At 41.8% G+C, this 15,798-nt stretch overlaps 1 protein-coding gene across 1 annotated transcript in view; it reads left to right on the top strand.

Annotated features, from left to right (window-relative positions):
- The first annotated feature begins 13,827 nt into the window (after positions 1-13,827).
- The window catches only part of lama2 (laminin, alpha 2), a 197,083-nt gene continuing 195,112 nt past the window's right edge, over positions 13,828-15,798 (top strand). Inside the window, exons 1-2 of the mRNA XM_069657561.1 lie at positions 13,828-13,834; positions 15,096-15,266. Of these exons, the coding sequence (XP_069513662.1) occupies positions 13,828-13,834; positions 15,096-15,266 (178 nt within the window). The remainder of the gene's footprint in view (positions 13,835-15,095; positions 15,267-15,798) is intronic.

The following is a 15,798-nucleotide window of genomic DNA, read 5'->3' as shown; positions in this document are numbered from 1 at the left end:
GGTATGGACTGTGTGTGTGTGTGTGTGTGTGTGTGTGTGTGTAAGGGAGTAGTTGGTCCATTGCAGGATAGATTTACTGCTGGGCTGGTCTGAGCTCAGCTAAATCACTTCAACCACTTATCCAGGAGTTATTGCGCATAAACAGTCCCGCTCTGTGCCCCGGTGTTCCCTGAATTTTTGGATGATTCAACACGTTTCTATGCAGGTTTTTCCACATGCATAAGTAACCATGGTAGCGTTTTCTCTTGCTTCACTGTTTTTAGATCTTAACGTGAGTTTAAACTTCCATTTACATACTTTGTCTCTGTTTTTAATATTTGTTCGGTAAGGCTACAAAGCCCACATGAGAAAACCACAAGTTTGAATGCATGTTGTTGGACACATTAATAAAAAGGAAATGCACAAAAGAGTAACTAAAATTAGATTTGCAACTGACCCTGCGCTAAACCCCTCAAACGGGGACTGTCCACTCATCGCTTAGCAACAGTAAATTGGCACTAAGCCTTGAGTCATGTCTTTATATATGCCATTAGGGCCTGTGTCAACTAACAGCATTTTCAGCTGTCAGGGCCTGTTTGCTATACAAAATCAATCCAGTTCAGTGTCTTAAGCACAAAAAGGCCCTTTGCGCCAGCTGTTTTTTGTCGCTGCGCTCACAGCGCTCTCTGATGAAAATAGTTCCACTTTTGGAACACCGCCACGCTCGTCAGTGTCACTTCTCCCTCACCGACCAATCAAAATCAAGAAGAAGCGGGACTTGTGATGTCAACTCTGTCAACAACAATGGCGGAGGAGAAGCGTTTTTTCGTGGGTACAATTTCCAGGTGTAGAGCTGCTGCTAATGCCAGGACATGACTCCTTTCCATCGTTTTTATGTTTTCCTTGAATAAAAGCAAATATTAAGCATATAGAGCAATTTAAAACACTACGAAGGGAAGCGGAAATGCTGCCAGACAACTTTCGTAACCTAGCAACAGTAAGCGCCGGTGAGAAGCACTTTGAAATTGAGGTTGTGCCAAAAAGCCATTGGAAGACACAGGCGATAAGCGTTTGCATGGTGACTCCTGATCCAGATTTGATTGACAGGTTCAAGGGTGGTTTTACATTTTTCCCTCTTCCAATAACCAAAATGCAACTCTTAAGAGGATGGCCTGAATGAATTGTGTGCTTATCTGCTATAAGGTAAGCAGCCATAGTTTGCATGCCTTGTTGCTAGCCTGTTACCTACAGAAGAGAAACCTAACAGTACTTCTTTGGCCAACCAGTAGCAAACAGATGTGGATGTATCATAGACTTTATAAAAAAATTGACGACATGACAGCTCCCTAAAAGTGAAGCCAAAACATTCCGGGCGCCCCCTGCTGACTGGCTGCAGTACAGGTCATAAAGCCCGCCTCCTCCATGTTAACAGATGGGACATGAGTCAAACTATAAAATCAAAATACACGCCAGATACATTTTTCTCAAACATGGTTTCTGTCATTATAGCTAGTTCTTATCATGCTGATTTATGTCCAAGTGTTCATTTTTCTGACAAGTTTATTTTTAATTAGTTATTTGATGCTGTCAAAATGATGATTGACAGCTCTGTTGACAAATTCGGCTCCTGCAGCCAATCAGTTCTGGGTGAGCAGAGTAGAGGACGATCCGCGTGTGGAAACGTAACTAAAACAATCACTACAGTCAGTGAAGTTTACATACCTGTGAACGTTAACCTCAGACCAACACAAGAAACTGTTCTGCTGTTAAACACATCGGTGTGCGGGATCCTTGCTGTTTTTTCGGTAAGTTAAGTATGTGTTTGGGTTAGCGGAAGTGGCTACGGCCGCTTCACTCGCCGATCTCTACTGCCCAGTCTCTGGCTCCAAAAGACGTCACCATCTGAAGATGGCAGCGCCTATCACAGGGGCTACTTTGGCATCAATTACGTACAATGGGAGCAGATGGAGACGTGTTGTCCATCTATATATACAGTCATTTGGATGTCGGCAGAATAAAGTTAGTGTCGTGGTAAGGTGGATATGGCTGGGAATTTTTCCAAGATCACTTTGCCAACCCATTGCTTAGCCCTAATAAACAAAGCACGTCCCAGAAGAAAAAAAACCTCTCACCTCCCTGAGGCACCAGAGGGCTTTTATTTTGAAACAAAAAGTGTTGAGGGAGCACAAAATTAGTCCTTGTACTATAAGATAACCAATTATACTGATCAAACAGAGCAAATTAGGAATAAAGGCCTGACTCAAATAAAGGCCTGGTAGCTTCTGAAGTTGAGGCAAATAAAGACCCCAGTCATAAAATCTGCAAGCAACAGTTTTAAAGTTTGGAAAATGTGTTTTTTTTGCTTTAAATGAGAACCTTGCTCTTGCATTGTTTCCGTTATAACTATGGAGTTTGAATTATTCCTCTGTCACAGTCTAAAAAGCTAGCTTAAATGCAAAACTTGAAAGTTACAGGGTAGTTGGACAATGGCCAAATGAAGAGTCTGATATTGTAATATAGTTTTTAAACTGAAGAATTAACAGGAAATGTGGTATTAAGTTGCGGAAGCCCTCCTACATATCTGACCTGGGCTATATGTTGTAATTCAGCTTACAGTGAAGTCTGCAAAATTAATTTGAGTGCAGGAAAAACCAGACGGCCTCCTGGGAGACAGTTTAGAGTTAGACGCCCCCCAAGTTAGGAGCACAGTGATCACTGTAGCCTCCAGCAGACAAGGTCACTTCATAGACATTGTATTTGTGTGTGTGTGTGTGTTTGTAAGTAGGGGATTAACTGTCTATAACTTTGTGGTTTCCTGTTTAGTCTGAGTTTATGAGTGTCTGGAAGAGGCCAGCATTTGCAAATCAACCATACAGACACACCACACACACACACACACTTAACCCCATGTGTCTCTTCTTCTTCTCTTGACGAGTGTGTGGCCATCTGGAAAAGGACATTTGGATCATGAAATTAGACATGATTACAAGCAGAAACCTGGTGCATAGACACACATGGGCATGTTTTTGTTTAAAAACAGTAGACAGTACTTACAGGATGAATGTGAGTACTAATTACTGCAATTAACATGAATCGGGAAGGAAAACTGTTACAATAGACTCTGATTTTGCTGCAGTTATAGTTAATATAAAGTGGATTATGATATAAAAACAAATGATTATCGACCCTTCTCTGTCCTCACTTTGCCTGCTTCTGTCTTTATCGCATTACTATAACAGCAGTTTAAAAAGATCATCCAAGTAGCAGACGCTCTATGTGACACTGTGCGATTAAAAGGAGATCTCGTCGTGCCGATGTAAGTCCAGGAAATGAATTTTAATTGAAAGAGAGGCTTGAGACGTGAGATGGGGCGATGTCATGACCCGTCTGATCAGCCCACCATCTCTTCCCTTCTCTTGTACAACCACTTTCTCCTTTTATTTTATTTGTATAATAACTCGTTCATCGCTATCTTTCAAGGCAGGGTAACCGACTGTCTGCTTGTATCATCCGTCTGAGCTTCATTGTTGGAGGGAACACACGCACAGACACAGAAACACACACACTCCTGGGGCAGGAAGTCGTTGTGAGAGCAGGATGTTGACTTAGTTTTCATTTCAGCCTTCCCTGAAAACCCCTGGAGGTCGACAGAAGATCGGCCAACAGATGTAAAGTCTGAGATGCTGGCAGGGAACAAAAGTATAGAATAATGCAGCATTTTCTAACTCTTATCGCACCACACAAGGAATAACAGAAAACTCAAAGTACTTATGAATAGCTGTGGTGTGGAGGGATTGAAGAAAGTAGCAGGGGAAGGCAGAAAAAGTTAGTCAAAGGCAAACTGTAAATATTTCTTTACAATCTTTGTCTTGTATAATAATGGGGCCAATGACTCTTTCAATTGTACTTTAAGCTACCTTGAAGTATGATCGATTACTGTGATGCTTCAGGAAACGATGACATAAAGACACATTCATTGACTTTTATCATCTTTCACTGCAGTCCAGGGACTTAACGCCTTCCAAAGATGGAAGAACCAGAACACGTCACAACAATGTTCGGTGTCCTTCCCAGTCTTACTTTCATTAATGAAAATTATAATAAATGTTCATCAACCTTTATTCCATGATAAAGCTAAAAATAAACTCTGATGACACATATGTTTTGTTTCTGTTAACAAGACTGGACTAAAATGTTAGCGGTGGGCTGTCGGACAAATCCAGGATAGTTTCCCCCACTGTGCGCCAAACTGCCTGTCAACATACAAGCAATGCATCCCTGTAATTACCGTAGGCAGATCCACCTGAATCTGACCCAGCTATACAGGTGAGGATGTCCCAAAGGCATCCACGCAAAACAACAGATGGACATGCCTTATTTTTTTACCGCAATGCACTGTCGTAACGGGAGACGGAGAGACACCCTGTGGCTACAGATTAAGTGGGAAGAATTGGTGGGAGAGTCTAGGCTAGATCATCCAAGGTAAGGAATCCGGATATAACACAAGTAAAAGGGGGACATGTTGCTTTACAGATTCAAACACCTTGATGCCGCTTTCTGAAGTTTGACCAAAATGTGACCTTATACTGACTAAAACTGGACTAAAACTATAAAGGCTAAAAATGACTAAAATAGCTGCCAGCTGTCCGGTGCATTCTATCTGCGCCGCAATTCTATCTGCGCCGCAATTCTGGTCCGTCAGACGGGGCGAGCCCTCCCCCACAGTAAGCGTGTCTGATCCGCAGCACAGTGGAGTTGGAATTTGAAAGATCACAAGATCGCGCGAGAATTGCGAAATCACGCGATAACATCAATGTTAAACAGAGCAACACACAAACTACAGTTCAGTTTGCACCTCCGAGGTTGATTATCTGCTCATTTGGAAATCATGCTGTGATTTTTGTGCTTCTACCATGGCTGAGTACACTACTTAATTAAAAGTGTTAATTTTTCAAGATTTCAGTGTTGATGTTATAAAAACAGAAAAAAAACAGGAGTCTGTAGCGGTCTGAACATAGCGTTTTATTTTAAAATGACTGTTGTATGCTGTTTTCGTGTTGACTTCCTGTTTGGAACGATCTGATCTGTTCAGCTTGATGCGTGCTTGAAGCGGCCTCCGTCAAAAATAGACCTGGCACGTTTCTTTAGCGGAGCAGAGCAGAGAGACGTGTCTGGGACGCACCGGAGACAGACCGCGGCGCGTGCTGTGGAATCACGAGCATTGACTTGAATGGGCGCGATCGACTCCGGAGGTCGCGGCGCACACAGAACATGCTGGAGACGGATTCTGTGGAATTTGAGGGTTAGTCAGTGCACATTATTTTCTCAGTATCACATTGAAGGGTAAGATTTCTGAGGGTGATTTTACTGAGGTCCAATTAGTTTTGGTGATGTTACCTTTAATAAAGTCTTAATTGGGAGGATGCCTGCTGTGTTTAAGTCGCTCGTGTACGGTGTTATCTCCACATTATCTCAGTGTCTTGTCTAATCGTGTTGTTACCTTAAGCCAGTAAATGATGTTAGCCTTCATGCTGTTTTAGGGTAGATGAGTTAGGACTCAAGCTTCTAATCATGGTCACCATCAGTTACAAAATAAGCTGTTGTCTTGAAACATATCTTTCTTTATCTGATTGTAAATTGTTCTAGCACTTTCTAACCAAAACCACAACTTAATTTAGTGATAATGGGACTTAAGTTGTGTGTTACTTTAGCCATATTATTGTTTCTTTTTGAGCTTGTTACAATGCAGCGAAAGTGCACACCAATGAAGCAGAAACTAAGTTGGATTGGCGATATTTTACTGTGCTCCCGGTCAGAAAAAGACTGATTCTTCAGTTGCCTTTAGAAGTTTGATATTTCCAGATAGCAACACAATAAGTCATGATGTGGGGCATCTGCACGAAGACACAACGTTTCTCGGCTTCACCTATTTGTAGACATTTCAGTTTGTTTTTCACGTTTTGGGACATGTGTGGAATCCTTCCGCCCTTGTTAAACTGTCACAATCCCATTTCCTGGATCGCCTTGTTTGTGAAACTCTGAGGTAAAAGCTAAATCATATTTCAGGTGTTTGGAGCACATCTGAGCTAACAAAGCAGATTAGTTTTCTTGGCGAGATCCTCACAAAGCTGAAGACGAGATCCAGGACTGATTAGGGGTTGTGTTTTTTTCTGAAAATCTGCTTGTGTTTAATGTGGTTTATTAGAGTGGAGATAAATTTAAGTCTGAGCTTTGTATTGTACATATTCATTTTTGCTAGATTTATTGTCTATAAAGCTCTTTGACCATGTTTATGCATGTGTTTTAAATGGGTAAGGGCCTGAATGTGTCCAATGTTTAGCGTCTGGTTGAATGCATAGACACACCTCTGTATGTATCTGTGTGTGAATAAGCGAGGGCATACAGGATTATCACGGTCTCATCCCTCATTCGTCTCCTGGCCCTGACCCTTTTTAAACAACACTCTATCTTTCTCTGGGAATCCCTCCATCCATCTGTATCAATCGTTCCGTCTTTTCTCTCCATCCATATCTCCCCTTCTGTCTCGCCCCCACGACTACTCGGATAGAGGGAGAGACGGAGGAGAGATGCGGAGAGAGAGATGATCCTGTCTTTTTCAACCTTCTTCTTATTCCATCAAGCATACATCTAGCCTCAAAACTCAACAATAACACATCCATCACGCACACACACACACACATAAGCACGCAGCAGGGCGAGCGGTGCAGAGCCATCGTCCACTGTGACAGAAAAAGCAAATAAAGTTTTATTCATAATGCAATAAGACGCCTTTATGCAATAAAAAGAATTTGCTGTCATCCTGAATCTGCAGGAAATGCAGTCATGTCTCGACGTTTTCTCCTTAAGTGCAGATTTAACTCCCATATTGATATCTTATTGTCCTTCTTACCACTTTGATGAGCCGCATGCTCCAGTATCAGCCCTTTGGTAAACACTATCTATACATGTGACATCCAGATGGACGTCTGAAGATCACTTTTAGAATACAATAACAATTAAAAATGTCCATTTTTCTTTTTTATGTTTGGTTAAAGATATAATGTAGAAGATTTTCATTTAATATGTTAAGTCACTATCTGTCACTGAATGAGGTAACACAACGGTGATTGAGCCTATGGCCCACCGATGAAAGCCTTTGCATTTGCAGTATTACAGACTGGGTGTCTGTGGCGACTTTCGCGTTTCCCATCAGCCAGCAGTGGTTGGTCTGCCAGAGAGGGTAGGCGGAGCTAAGCGGCTGCTTTTCCGCTCTCTGCAGGTGTTGAGAGTAAACAGTAATCTACTATGGCTGAACAAACAAAGAAAAGATGGATGACTACAGATACAACTTCAACAATAAGTGAAAATCCAAAGAAAAAGAAACAAACTCGACGCTCAGATGAAGCAAACAGTCTGAAAAGGAAAGAGACCATCAGCGAGGAAAATCAGGAGTTACACACATCACACATGTGACACTGTCTGGATATCTGGGACGTGTGCTCCCGCAATTACCGTTTATCGCCACAGGTGTCGCCAAAGAGAACGAAACTGAGACCTTTACGATTATCACTTTAAATTGATTAGGATGTGATTATAATTTATTTTAGATGCTCTGTTTGTTGGCTCTCATTACGTCTCTTTACTGCTCAACATTTTTCAAAGGACATTCACATAGTGCTAAAAAGCACTTTTAATGAGAATCTGCGCTACAGATCGGTTAGATTCATAGGTGAAGTCACCGATAAATAAATACATTCTTATTACTAGGCACTTATCACTGACCTGGTTGTTTTTAATGCAGCTTTAAGCCACACCTCAGCAGACAGGGTTTGGTTAGTTTGCATAGAGATGGTTTAGTTTTCATGACATCAAATTAAGCACCAAATCACAATAGAGGTCCTTTTCATAAACAGTAGGTATAGACAATGAAATGTCTATAATTGATCATGGGACATGGGGTATTTGGCGATGACATTGTCCGACTGTCCCTGTGTGTACTTATACATTGTGACAGTATTATAATGTAGAGCCTGTGTGGCAGTAAATCCTCTGAGACGTCTGGTTAACAGAGCGGAGACGGAGGATGGAGAGACAGACAGACAGGTTACCATGGTTATCAGAGCAGAGAGAGAAGAATGGAAGGTGATGAACCTGAGTAGATCTGTGTGCGTGTGTGTGTGTGTCAGTCGCAGAGCCGTAGGCAGACAGTCATTGTGTCCTTGTCATTCCGTGCGTCTGAAATGTGAGCCCTGTCTTCAGCCAGCCCTCTGCGTTTCTCTGTTTCTATCTCACCTGACTGTTCAACAGTAATAGAGAGAGAAAGGTGCGTTATATGAGTTTAACACATGCTCTGATTTTCCTAAGGAATATTTTAACGTTGACAGTTTGACATCAAGGACAACACAGACACTTCAAACACTTTTCAAATACGTTTTTTAATGTGCTGTTTATAATGGAAAATGGAAAATATGTTTAGTTTCATTTAAGATTGTTCAATCCTAAATGAAATTGTTGAAGTGACTTGTTTACCTAATTTAACCTATATCTCAATATTAAGCCGGCTGCTATCTGATATCTTAATTGTCATCCACAGCCGAGCCAATCAGAGACGTAGGCGGTTTTAAGCATAAAGAAGAACTTCCTGTAAATGCCAAAAGATTTGCGACTGGTTACTACTTACATTTTTCCTACATTGACCTAAACATGAAGTTAACAGTTTCTTGTAACTACTAATCCAGCTTCATTATTGAGTGTTAGCAGGATATATTTGCGCTCACAGCTGATGATGTAGGGCAAAACAAGGCTCAAAGAAGTCACGACTATGATACTACATAGTCATAGCAGTGCTTTCAGCTAAATGCATGCAAACATGTTCACAGTAACAATGCTAGAATGCAGATTTCTAGCAGGTATGATGCTGCAATTTATTGCAAGGTTGTAGTCAATAGTTCAGAGTCTCTATTGCTGACTTCCTGTGTAAATTACTCTTAATTTGGTCCTGTCATTGTGGAGCAATGTGGCACTAAAGTTTTCGTCAGGACTGATGTTTGTATGGCAAGTCACTAAAATTAGAGGGCAATTTGTTGTAGAGCCAGCATTTACCAGATAACCAACTAGCAAACCATATATAATATATACATCATATTTACGGTAACGGCAGAGACAAACAAATAGTACAACCCAAAGCCTGTACTACGAAGCAAGTTCAACATATCTTCACATCTTTTGGTTATCCGGCTTAAGTAACCCTAACAAAGGAGATCGCGCTGAGCAATCACACGGCGCTGGTTGCACCTGATAAGTGAACCCAAGGTTACTATGAGCGTGTTCACATCAAAGGGCTGTTGTTTGTAGTACAGGCCTCTGGAACGTTTGGCTAACTTTGTGCACTCAGAGAGAGAGTGCCAATATTATGTGATGCAATCAGCTGCTCCTTCTAGGACTGAGAGAACGCTCTTCATGTTGCAGGAAAATGAAACGTTGTGTTTCAAATTTCCCAGCTAGTTAGAGTAATGGAGCTGGCGCAAACCAAAACATATGGCTACACTTGGAAGAAGTAAAGTTCCACTTTGAGTCCGTTGCGGTTCTCTACATTAAACATGCAGAACTTACAGGAAGCTTAAGGTATGAGCTGTCACCAAATCAAGGTAGAATGAGTAACTATTGAAGACCGCACAGTTCCCCACACACATTAGTATCTGGTTGGGGACCCCTTCATGTTGTGGATGAAAACTCGGGAATGAGCAGGATGTTGGCTCGATTTCCTGGCAGAAGACGGAGCTGGTAGTTAGAAACGGTGTGGAGATGGAGCATGAAAAATATGTTCATCAAAGCAGCTCTTTTGATCTGGTATTACGGCCTTAACTTAGATATTTTTTCACTGAAGTTGGGATACAGGATTTCCTGTGCTGGCAACACGACAACAAGATGGTGCACACTGTGTGCTTTGGTGAACAGATCCAGTGGGTATGAATATATATGGGTCCTGTATGCTGTTACTTCCTTTAAAAACTTTATCTCTAGCCTGCTGTCACCGTTCAAATGGGGAATAAAAGAGCAGAGTGAAAAGAGTTCAACCTGCTCTCCACTGACTGGAGGCTTTGAGAAAGGACCCAAATATCAGACGTGCAATCTGGAGGCTTCCAAAAACTGTGCCACAATGAAAAGATGGAGCTGAAAAGACGTTGATACATGAATAAAAGCAGCTTTATTATCATTACAATGTTAAAGCTGAGGGACAGAAAGAGCGAGTTCACCTTTTCAGATCAGGAGTTGGGAACACTGTGGTGTATGTGGGACTAGTCTTGTCTGTGTATTAGGTAACATGGGAAGTGACATCATTGAATTGATAAATTTAACTTCCCTGCAACACAAACAGAAAACTCCTGTGTGCGTAACATATACTTTATTTAGATCAGGCCTCTTCCGCACAACATCTATCTATATATCTGTTCTCTTAAAGCTGCATGGCTGTGATGAACTCCAACACAAACTCACAGAAGCATCAGCTTGTCTGTCAACAAGTGTATATATGAGCCTCTTTGTCTTTACATTTAGGGAAAGATATTATTAGCAGTTCTTGTTATCAATGTACCCATGGATGTGTAGACCACTATCATTGGATCACTTAAATACTGAATAAAACAAGTTTAATTATAGATTTTTGTAAGGAAAAAGTTTAGGTCACTGTCACTATAAATTCGTAAATCAAGTCTGTGTGGTCAGATTTGGGTGAAGGAGCACCATTCAGAGCTTTAGACAGATTTAACAGTTGTCAACAATCAAATGAATCACCAGCTATGTTGATAATCAACTTATCACTTTGAGTAGAAAGTTTTAGGAAAAAAAAGTTCTTTGATTCCAATTTCTTTAACATTACATCTCGAGGATTTCAGTTTCGTTCTCTTTGGCGCCTCTAATGGCGATAAACATCAATTGCGGGAGTACACTTCCCAATTTAACCAGACGTCCACGGTTGGCTCCGGCTGTAACTCTTGATTTTCCTCGCTGACGGTCGCTTTTCTTTTCAGACTGTTTGCTTCATCTGAGCGTCGAGTTTGTTTCTTTTTCTTTGGATTTTCACTTCTTGTTGAAGTTGTATCTGTAGTCATCCATCTTTTCTTTGTTTGTTCAGCCATAGTAGATTACTGTTTACTCGCAACACTTGCAGAGAGCGGAAAAGCAGCCGCTTAGCTCCGCCTACCCTCTCTGGCAGACCAACCACTGCTGGCTGATGGAAAACACGTCACTAACTGGGCGCCGCTTGTGATTTTTTTCACGAATGTCGCCCCAGACACCCAGTCTGTAATACTGCAAATGCAAAGGCTTTCATCAGTGGGCCATAGCAATCACCATTGTGTTGCCTCATTCAGCGATAGATAGAGACTTAACAGACATTTATTTAAATGAAAATCTTCGAGATTATACTTTTTAAATGTCAGTATTTGTCAGCTTTCTATCTATACTCTCCTGGGGCTGCTCGGTGGTGCAGTGGTTAGCACTGTCACCTCACACCTTAAAGGTTTCTGGTTCCAGTCCCGGTGTGAATGTAGGGGGCCTTTTCGTGTGGAGTTTGCATGTTCTCCCTGTGGGTTCCCTCCGGGTACTCCGGCCTCCTTCCGCAGTCCAAAGACATGCTCGTTCGGTAAAATGGTGACTCTAAATTGCCTTGGTCTGGGAAACAATGATTGATATTTTTTACTATTTTCTGTTATTTTATTGACATCCAAAAAATGGATCAATTAATATGGTCTCTATCTGTGTAGATGCTTAATTTTCTTCACTGGCTGCCCATGTTCCTCTCTGTCGTTTTGTGCTGAGCATGTAGCTTATAGTTTGATTGTGAATAACACACAGTGAAAACAAAACAGGGCTGAGAATTTGGTGTCAATTCTCACTGACCTTGGCACTAGAAGCAACGCTTAAATGATCTGAGTCACTGATAGCATTAAAAGTATTAATGAGTGCAGTCTTAAGTGAAGATGTTCTCTATAATAAATCCGATTTGGACACAGTTGTGGAAGTATAACTGCTACAAATCTGACCTTTACACAGCGGGAACTTCCCTTTGTAAGAAAACACTGTTATGGAAATGTGTGCTCCCTCAGCGCTGCAGATTCTCAGATATCTGAGAGCTTCGGAGGCGTTTGTGTTTGACTTTGTGCCTGTGTGTGTATAACATGTTGTGAGTATTTGTGTGAGAGTGTGTGCATGTGTGAGAGAGACTTCAGGGTGTCTTAGATGATCTTCACAGTTCATCAGTGTTGACACCGGGCCAAACAGCTGGACTCATCTGGACACACACACACGTGCTTCTGCTGTGTTTTTCTAACACGTTTTCCTCTCCTATGTGATCTTCCAGCATGTCTGTCTCTTTTGTGTAGAACTGTATGTCTCTGTGTTTATGTTTCTATGCAAGTGCACATGTTGTTTAACTATAAAAGCTGTTGACCTTAAACAAGGACTTGCATATCTGACGTAAGGCGGTACTTGCATGTGTTTGCCAGACAGGAAATGTGAACCATGTGAGCACTATGTAGTGCATTCCAGTACTTGAAGTCCAACAAGCTCGCTGTTAACACTGAGACTAATGTGCTTTTTCTATGGGAGCAATGCAGAGGAGTCATGCAAGGAGCTGGAGAACATAAGAGTTGTGCACAGTGTCATGGTGCACATGTTTTGGTAATGACATGCAGACGTAAATAATGTTCAGCTTGTTTATAGCACTTTGGCTCTGGAGAACATAAGCTAATTGGGTTGCTGGCTGTTAGCATAGTCATACATGTGGTAGCATGTACACATAATGCTAGCTTGTGCACATAATGTGAGGCTGCGTGGTGGAGCAGTGATTAGCGCTGTCGCCTCACAGCAGGAAGGTTAATGTTTCGAATCCTGTTGTGGACATACTGTAAGGTGCTTTTCGACAGCAGGAACCTTTCAGGAACCAGGATCTATGTTTAATTCCGGTGTAATTGATTTACCTGAAAAGTCCCTCCTCGGGGGGTAGTACTTTCCAAAGGTCCAGGAACTTTCAGGGCGGGGCCTGCAGTGCTGATCGGTTTTTTTTACGCGTCAACTTTGTTGTATGGCCTTCATCTTCTTCTTACCGCCACCTACTGAGCTGGCGGTGTGGTGCAGTTACTTGTTGCTTCTCCATTCGTCATTGGCCTGATTTGCATAATCTTGCCGGGACGTTAGGCCACTGTGGAAACGCAGACAACAATGGGCCACAAGAACCATTTAGTTCCTTGGAGAGAAGTTTTTTGGAAATAAAAGTTCCTGGAAATAACAGTTCCTGGCACTTTTGGTGTTTTTTTCTCTGTGGAGTTTGCATGTTCTCCCCGTGCATGCGTGGGTTCCCTCTGGATACTCCAGCTTCCTCCCACAGTACAAAGACATGCTTGTTAGGTTCATTGGTGACTCGAAAATGACTTGTAGGTGTGAATGTGCGCGTGAAAGGTTGTCTGTCTCTGTGTGTCAGCCCTGTTATTGACCAGTCCATGGTGAACCCTGCCTCTCGCCCAATGACAGCTGGGATAAGCTCCAGGACATATTCGATTACGCTATCTTCCAATGTTTGAATGGTATAGCTTTATTAATGGCTTCTGACAATGACCTGTGTACCATCTATGTACAAGTGTATTTCTCCTCAAGTTTACATTCCCCTCCAGCGGTGAAACATATCTATAGACAGGAATAAAAAAAAGAACTTGCTCGAGCAACATAATGCAAATGAAAGGTGGAAAAATAGTAGCATTACACGACCAAAAGTCTGCGGTTAAAAGCGGGCCAAACATTCTTCTCTGTAAACTCCTTTTATCCAGAGATGAAGTAAATTCTGCTCTCACTATGGGGGGTAAATGATGTTAACTGTAACGAAAAGACACCCAGATTAACTAACTTGGACATAAACACCTGCCCTCCCCCTCATGTTCTATCCTAATTACTCATAACATCAGTACAACAGACATGCAAGTGTTAGCTGGCTGATTTGGAACAAGACCACACGGAGAAACCAACATTTATTTAATGATTTGAAATAAAAAAAAGGGATGATGCAAAAAGGATGAGCTGGATGTTCCTAATAACTGAGCTCCTTTTTGGAAATGTACCAATGTTCAGCTTTGAAGAAGAAAGACTCTGGACGGACTAAACCTGCAGCCACGTGTTCCTCGGATGCTTGGAGTTTCCAATTTGGGAAGTCTATCTCTTGACTCTGGTGTATTCACAAGCTTTACGAAGCTTTGGTATTTGGAAAGAAAAATGGACACTACAAAGACAATATGTTTTGTTTTAATGCTGAGAACCAATCCAGGTCAAACTACACGTACAGAAACTAATGGTTACAACCTAAAACCATACTGCACATTGTATATGTGAGCATTCATTGATATTCAACATATTAACTAATTAAAAGTTTCTTGCCACTGACATGTTTATGCTAGCCCGACAGTTTTCAGCGTAACTTGGTGTCAGCGTTCCTCAATTTATCTGACTTTCCGAGTTGTTGTTGCTACAGTCTGTCCCTCTCGGACACATAGATCTCATAGATACCACGTACAAAAGCTACATACCATAACGATGACACATATGTTTAATGATGCTGTGGCGGAGGGAACAAAACCCCTGCCATAGAGTGCCCTTTTACAGGCCAGAGTCCTGTATCTGCGACCTGTGTGAAGGATGAACTGAGGGGGTGTCCCGGGTCACGTGCAATGATATGTGCTCTGTGTGTGATGACTCTGCTGTTGAGGTCTGAGAGGTTGGGGGTGGGGAGGCGGTGTGTGTTATATGTATTAGTTTGTTCTTATTGGCTAACATGTTAAAGAAACAGATGGAGCAGTTCCCACTTTCCGCGTGGGAGACCCATTCTTCCGATTAGTCCGACACTGCATGAGTGCAAGATTAAACCCCTGAGTAGTGATACTACACAAGTAAGCATACATTTCGGCACTTTCCGTGTGTATTCACATGTCATCTTTCTGCACACATCTTTGCATAATTTAATTGATTGAAATAAGGTTGTTTTTTGTCTCACATTATTCCACTCTTGACGTCCTCCTGAACTCCAGATCTATAAGTCTAACAGACATCCTGCCTGTGTGTTTTCTTTGCAGGTCTGTTCCCGGCTGTGTTGAACCTGGCGTCCATGGCAGACATAGAAGCTAACGCTACCTGTGGTTATCTGGGTCCGGAGATGTTCTGTAAGCTGGTGGAACACGTACCCGGTCAGCCTGTCAGAAACCCTCAGTGTCGAATCTGCAACCAAAGGAGCCCAAAACAATTTGGTAAGAAAGATTCTCACACACAGACACACACGAGACTTACAGGCATGGTGATTACCTTCATTTATCATGCTGGATGAGTTCATTACAGCCCCGATTGGCCAGATGTTAACCAATCAGTTAGCCTGAAATGATAATTACCAAATGAATTGAGGAATCAATCTCAACATGACAAGATGACGATACAAAATTAACCTTCGATCATAATTCAAACAGACGATCAGATAGTCAGTCAGTATTTAGGCAATCAATGATGCAGCTAACCGCTCAGCCAACCATCAGTTTGTCAATGAAGGAGTCATTTCACTAGTCACCAGGGATTAGTCAGTCAACTAACCCCTTAGTGAGTTATCTGCTAGTGAGTCCAATTAGCTTTTGGTACTCACTTGACAGAGTTAGCTTACCAGACAGGAAGTAAGTCAACCAGAATGAGAGAAAAGAAAAGAAAGATGCTTCTTCTGCAAATTAATACAAATTAAATAGGAGAGAATGATGGATTTGTTGAATTTGAAGGGGTACTTTTAATGATTCAGTG

Source organism: Semicossyphus pulcher, unplaced genomic scaffold, assembly GCF_022749685.1.
Source record: "Semicossyphus pulcher isolate SPU_LCO1_2020_fin unplaced genomic scaffold, fSemPul1.0.p SCAF_11, whole genome shotgun sequence".
Lineage (NCBI taxonomy): Eukaryota > Metazoa > Chordata > Actinopteri > Labriformes > Labridae > Semicossyphus > Semicossyphus pulcher.
Note: the sequence above shows the minus strand (reverse complement) of the source record. Positions and strands in the feature narration are given on the sequence as shown.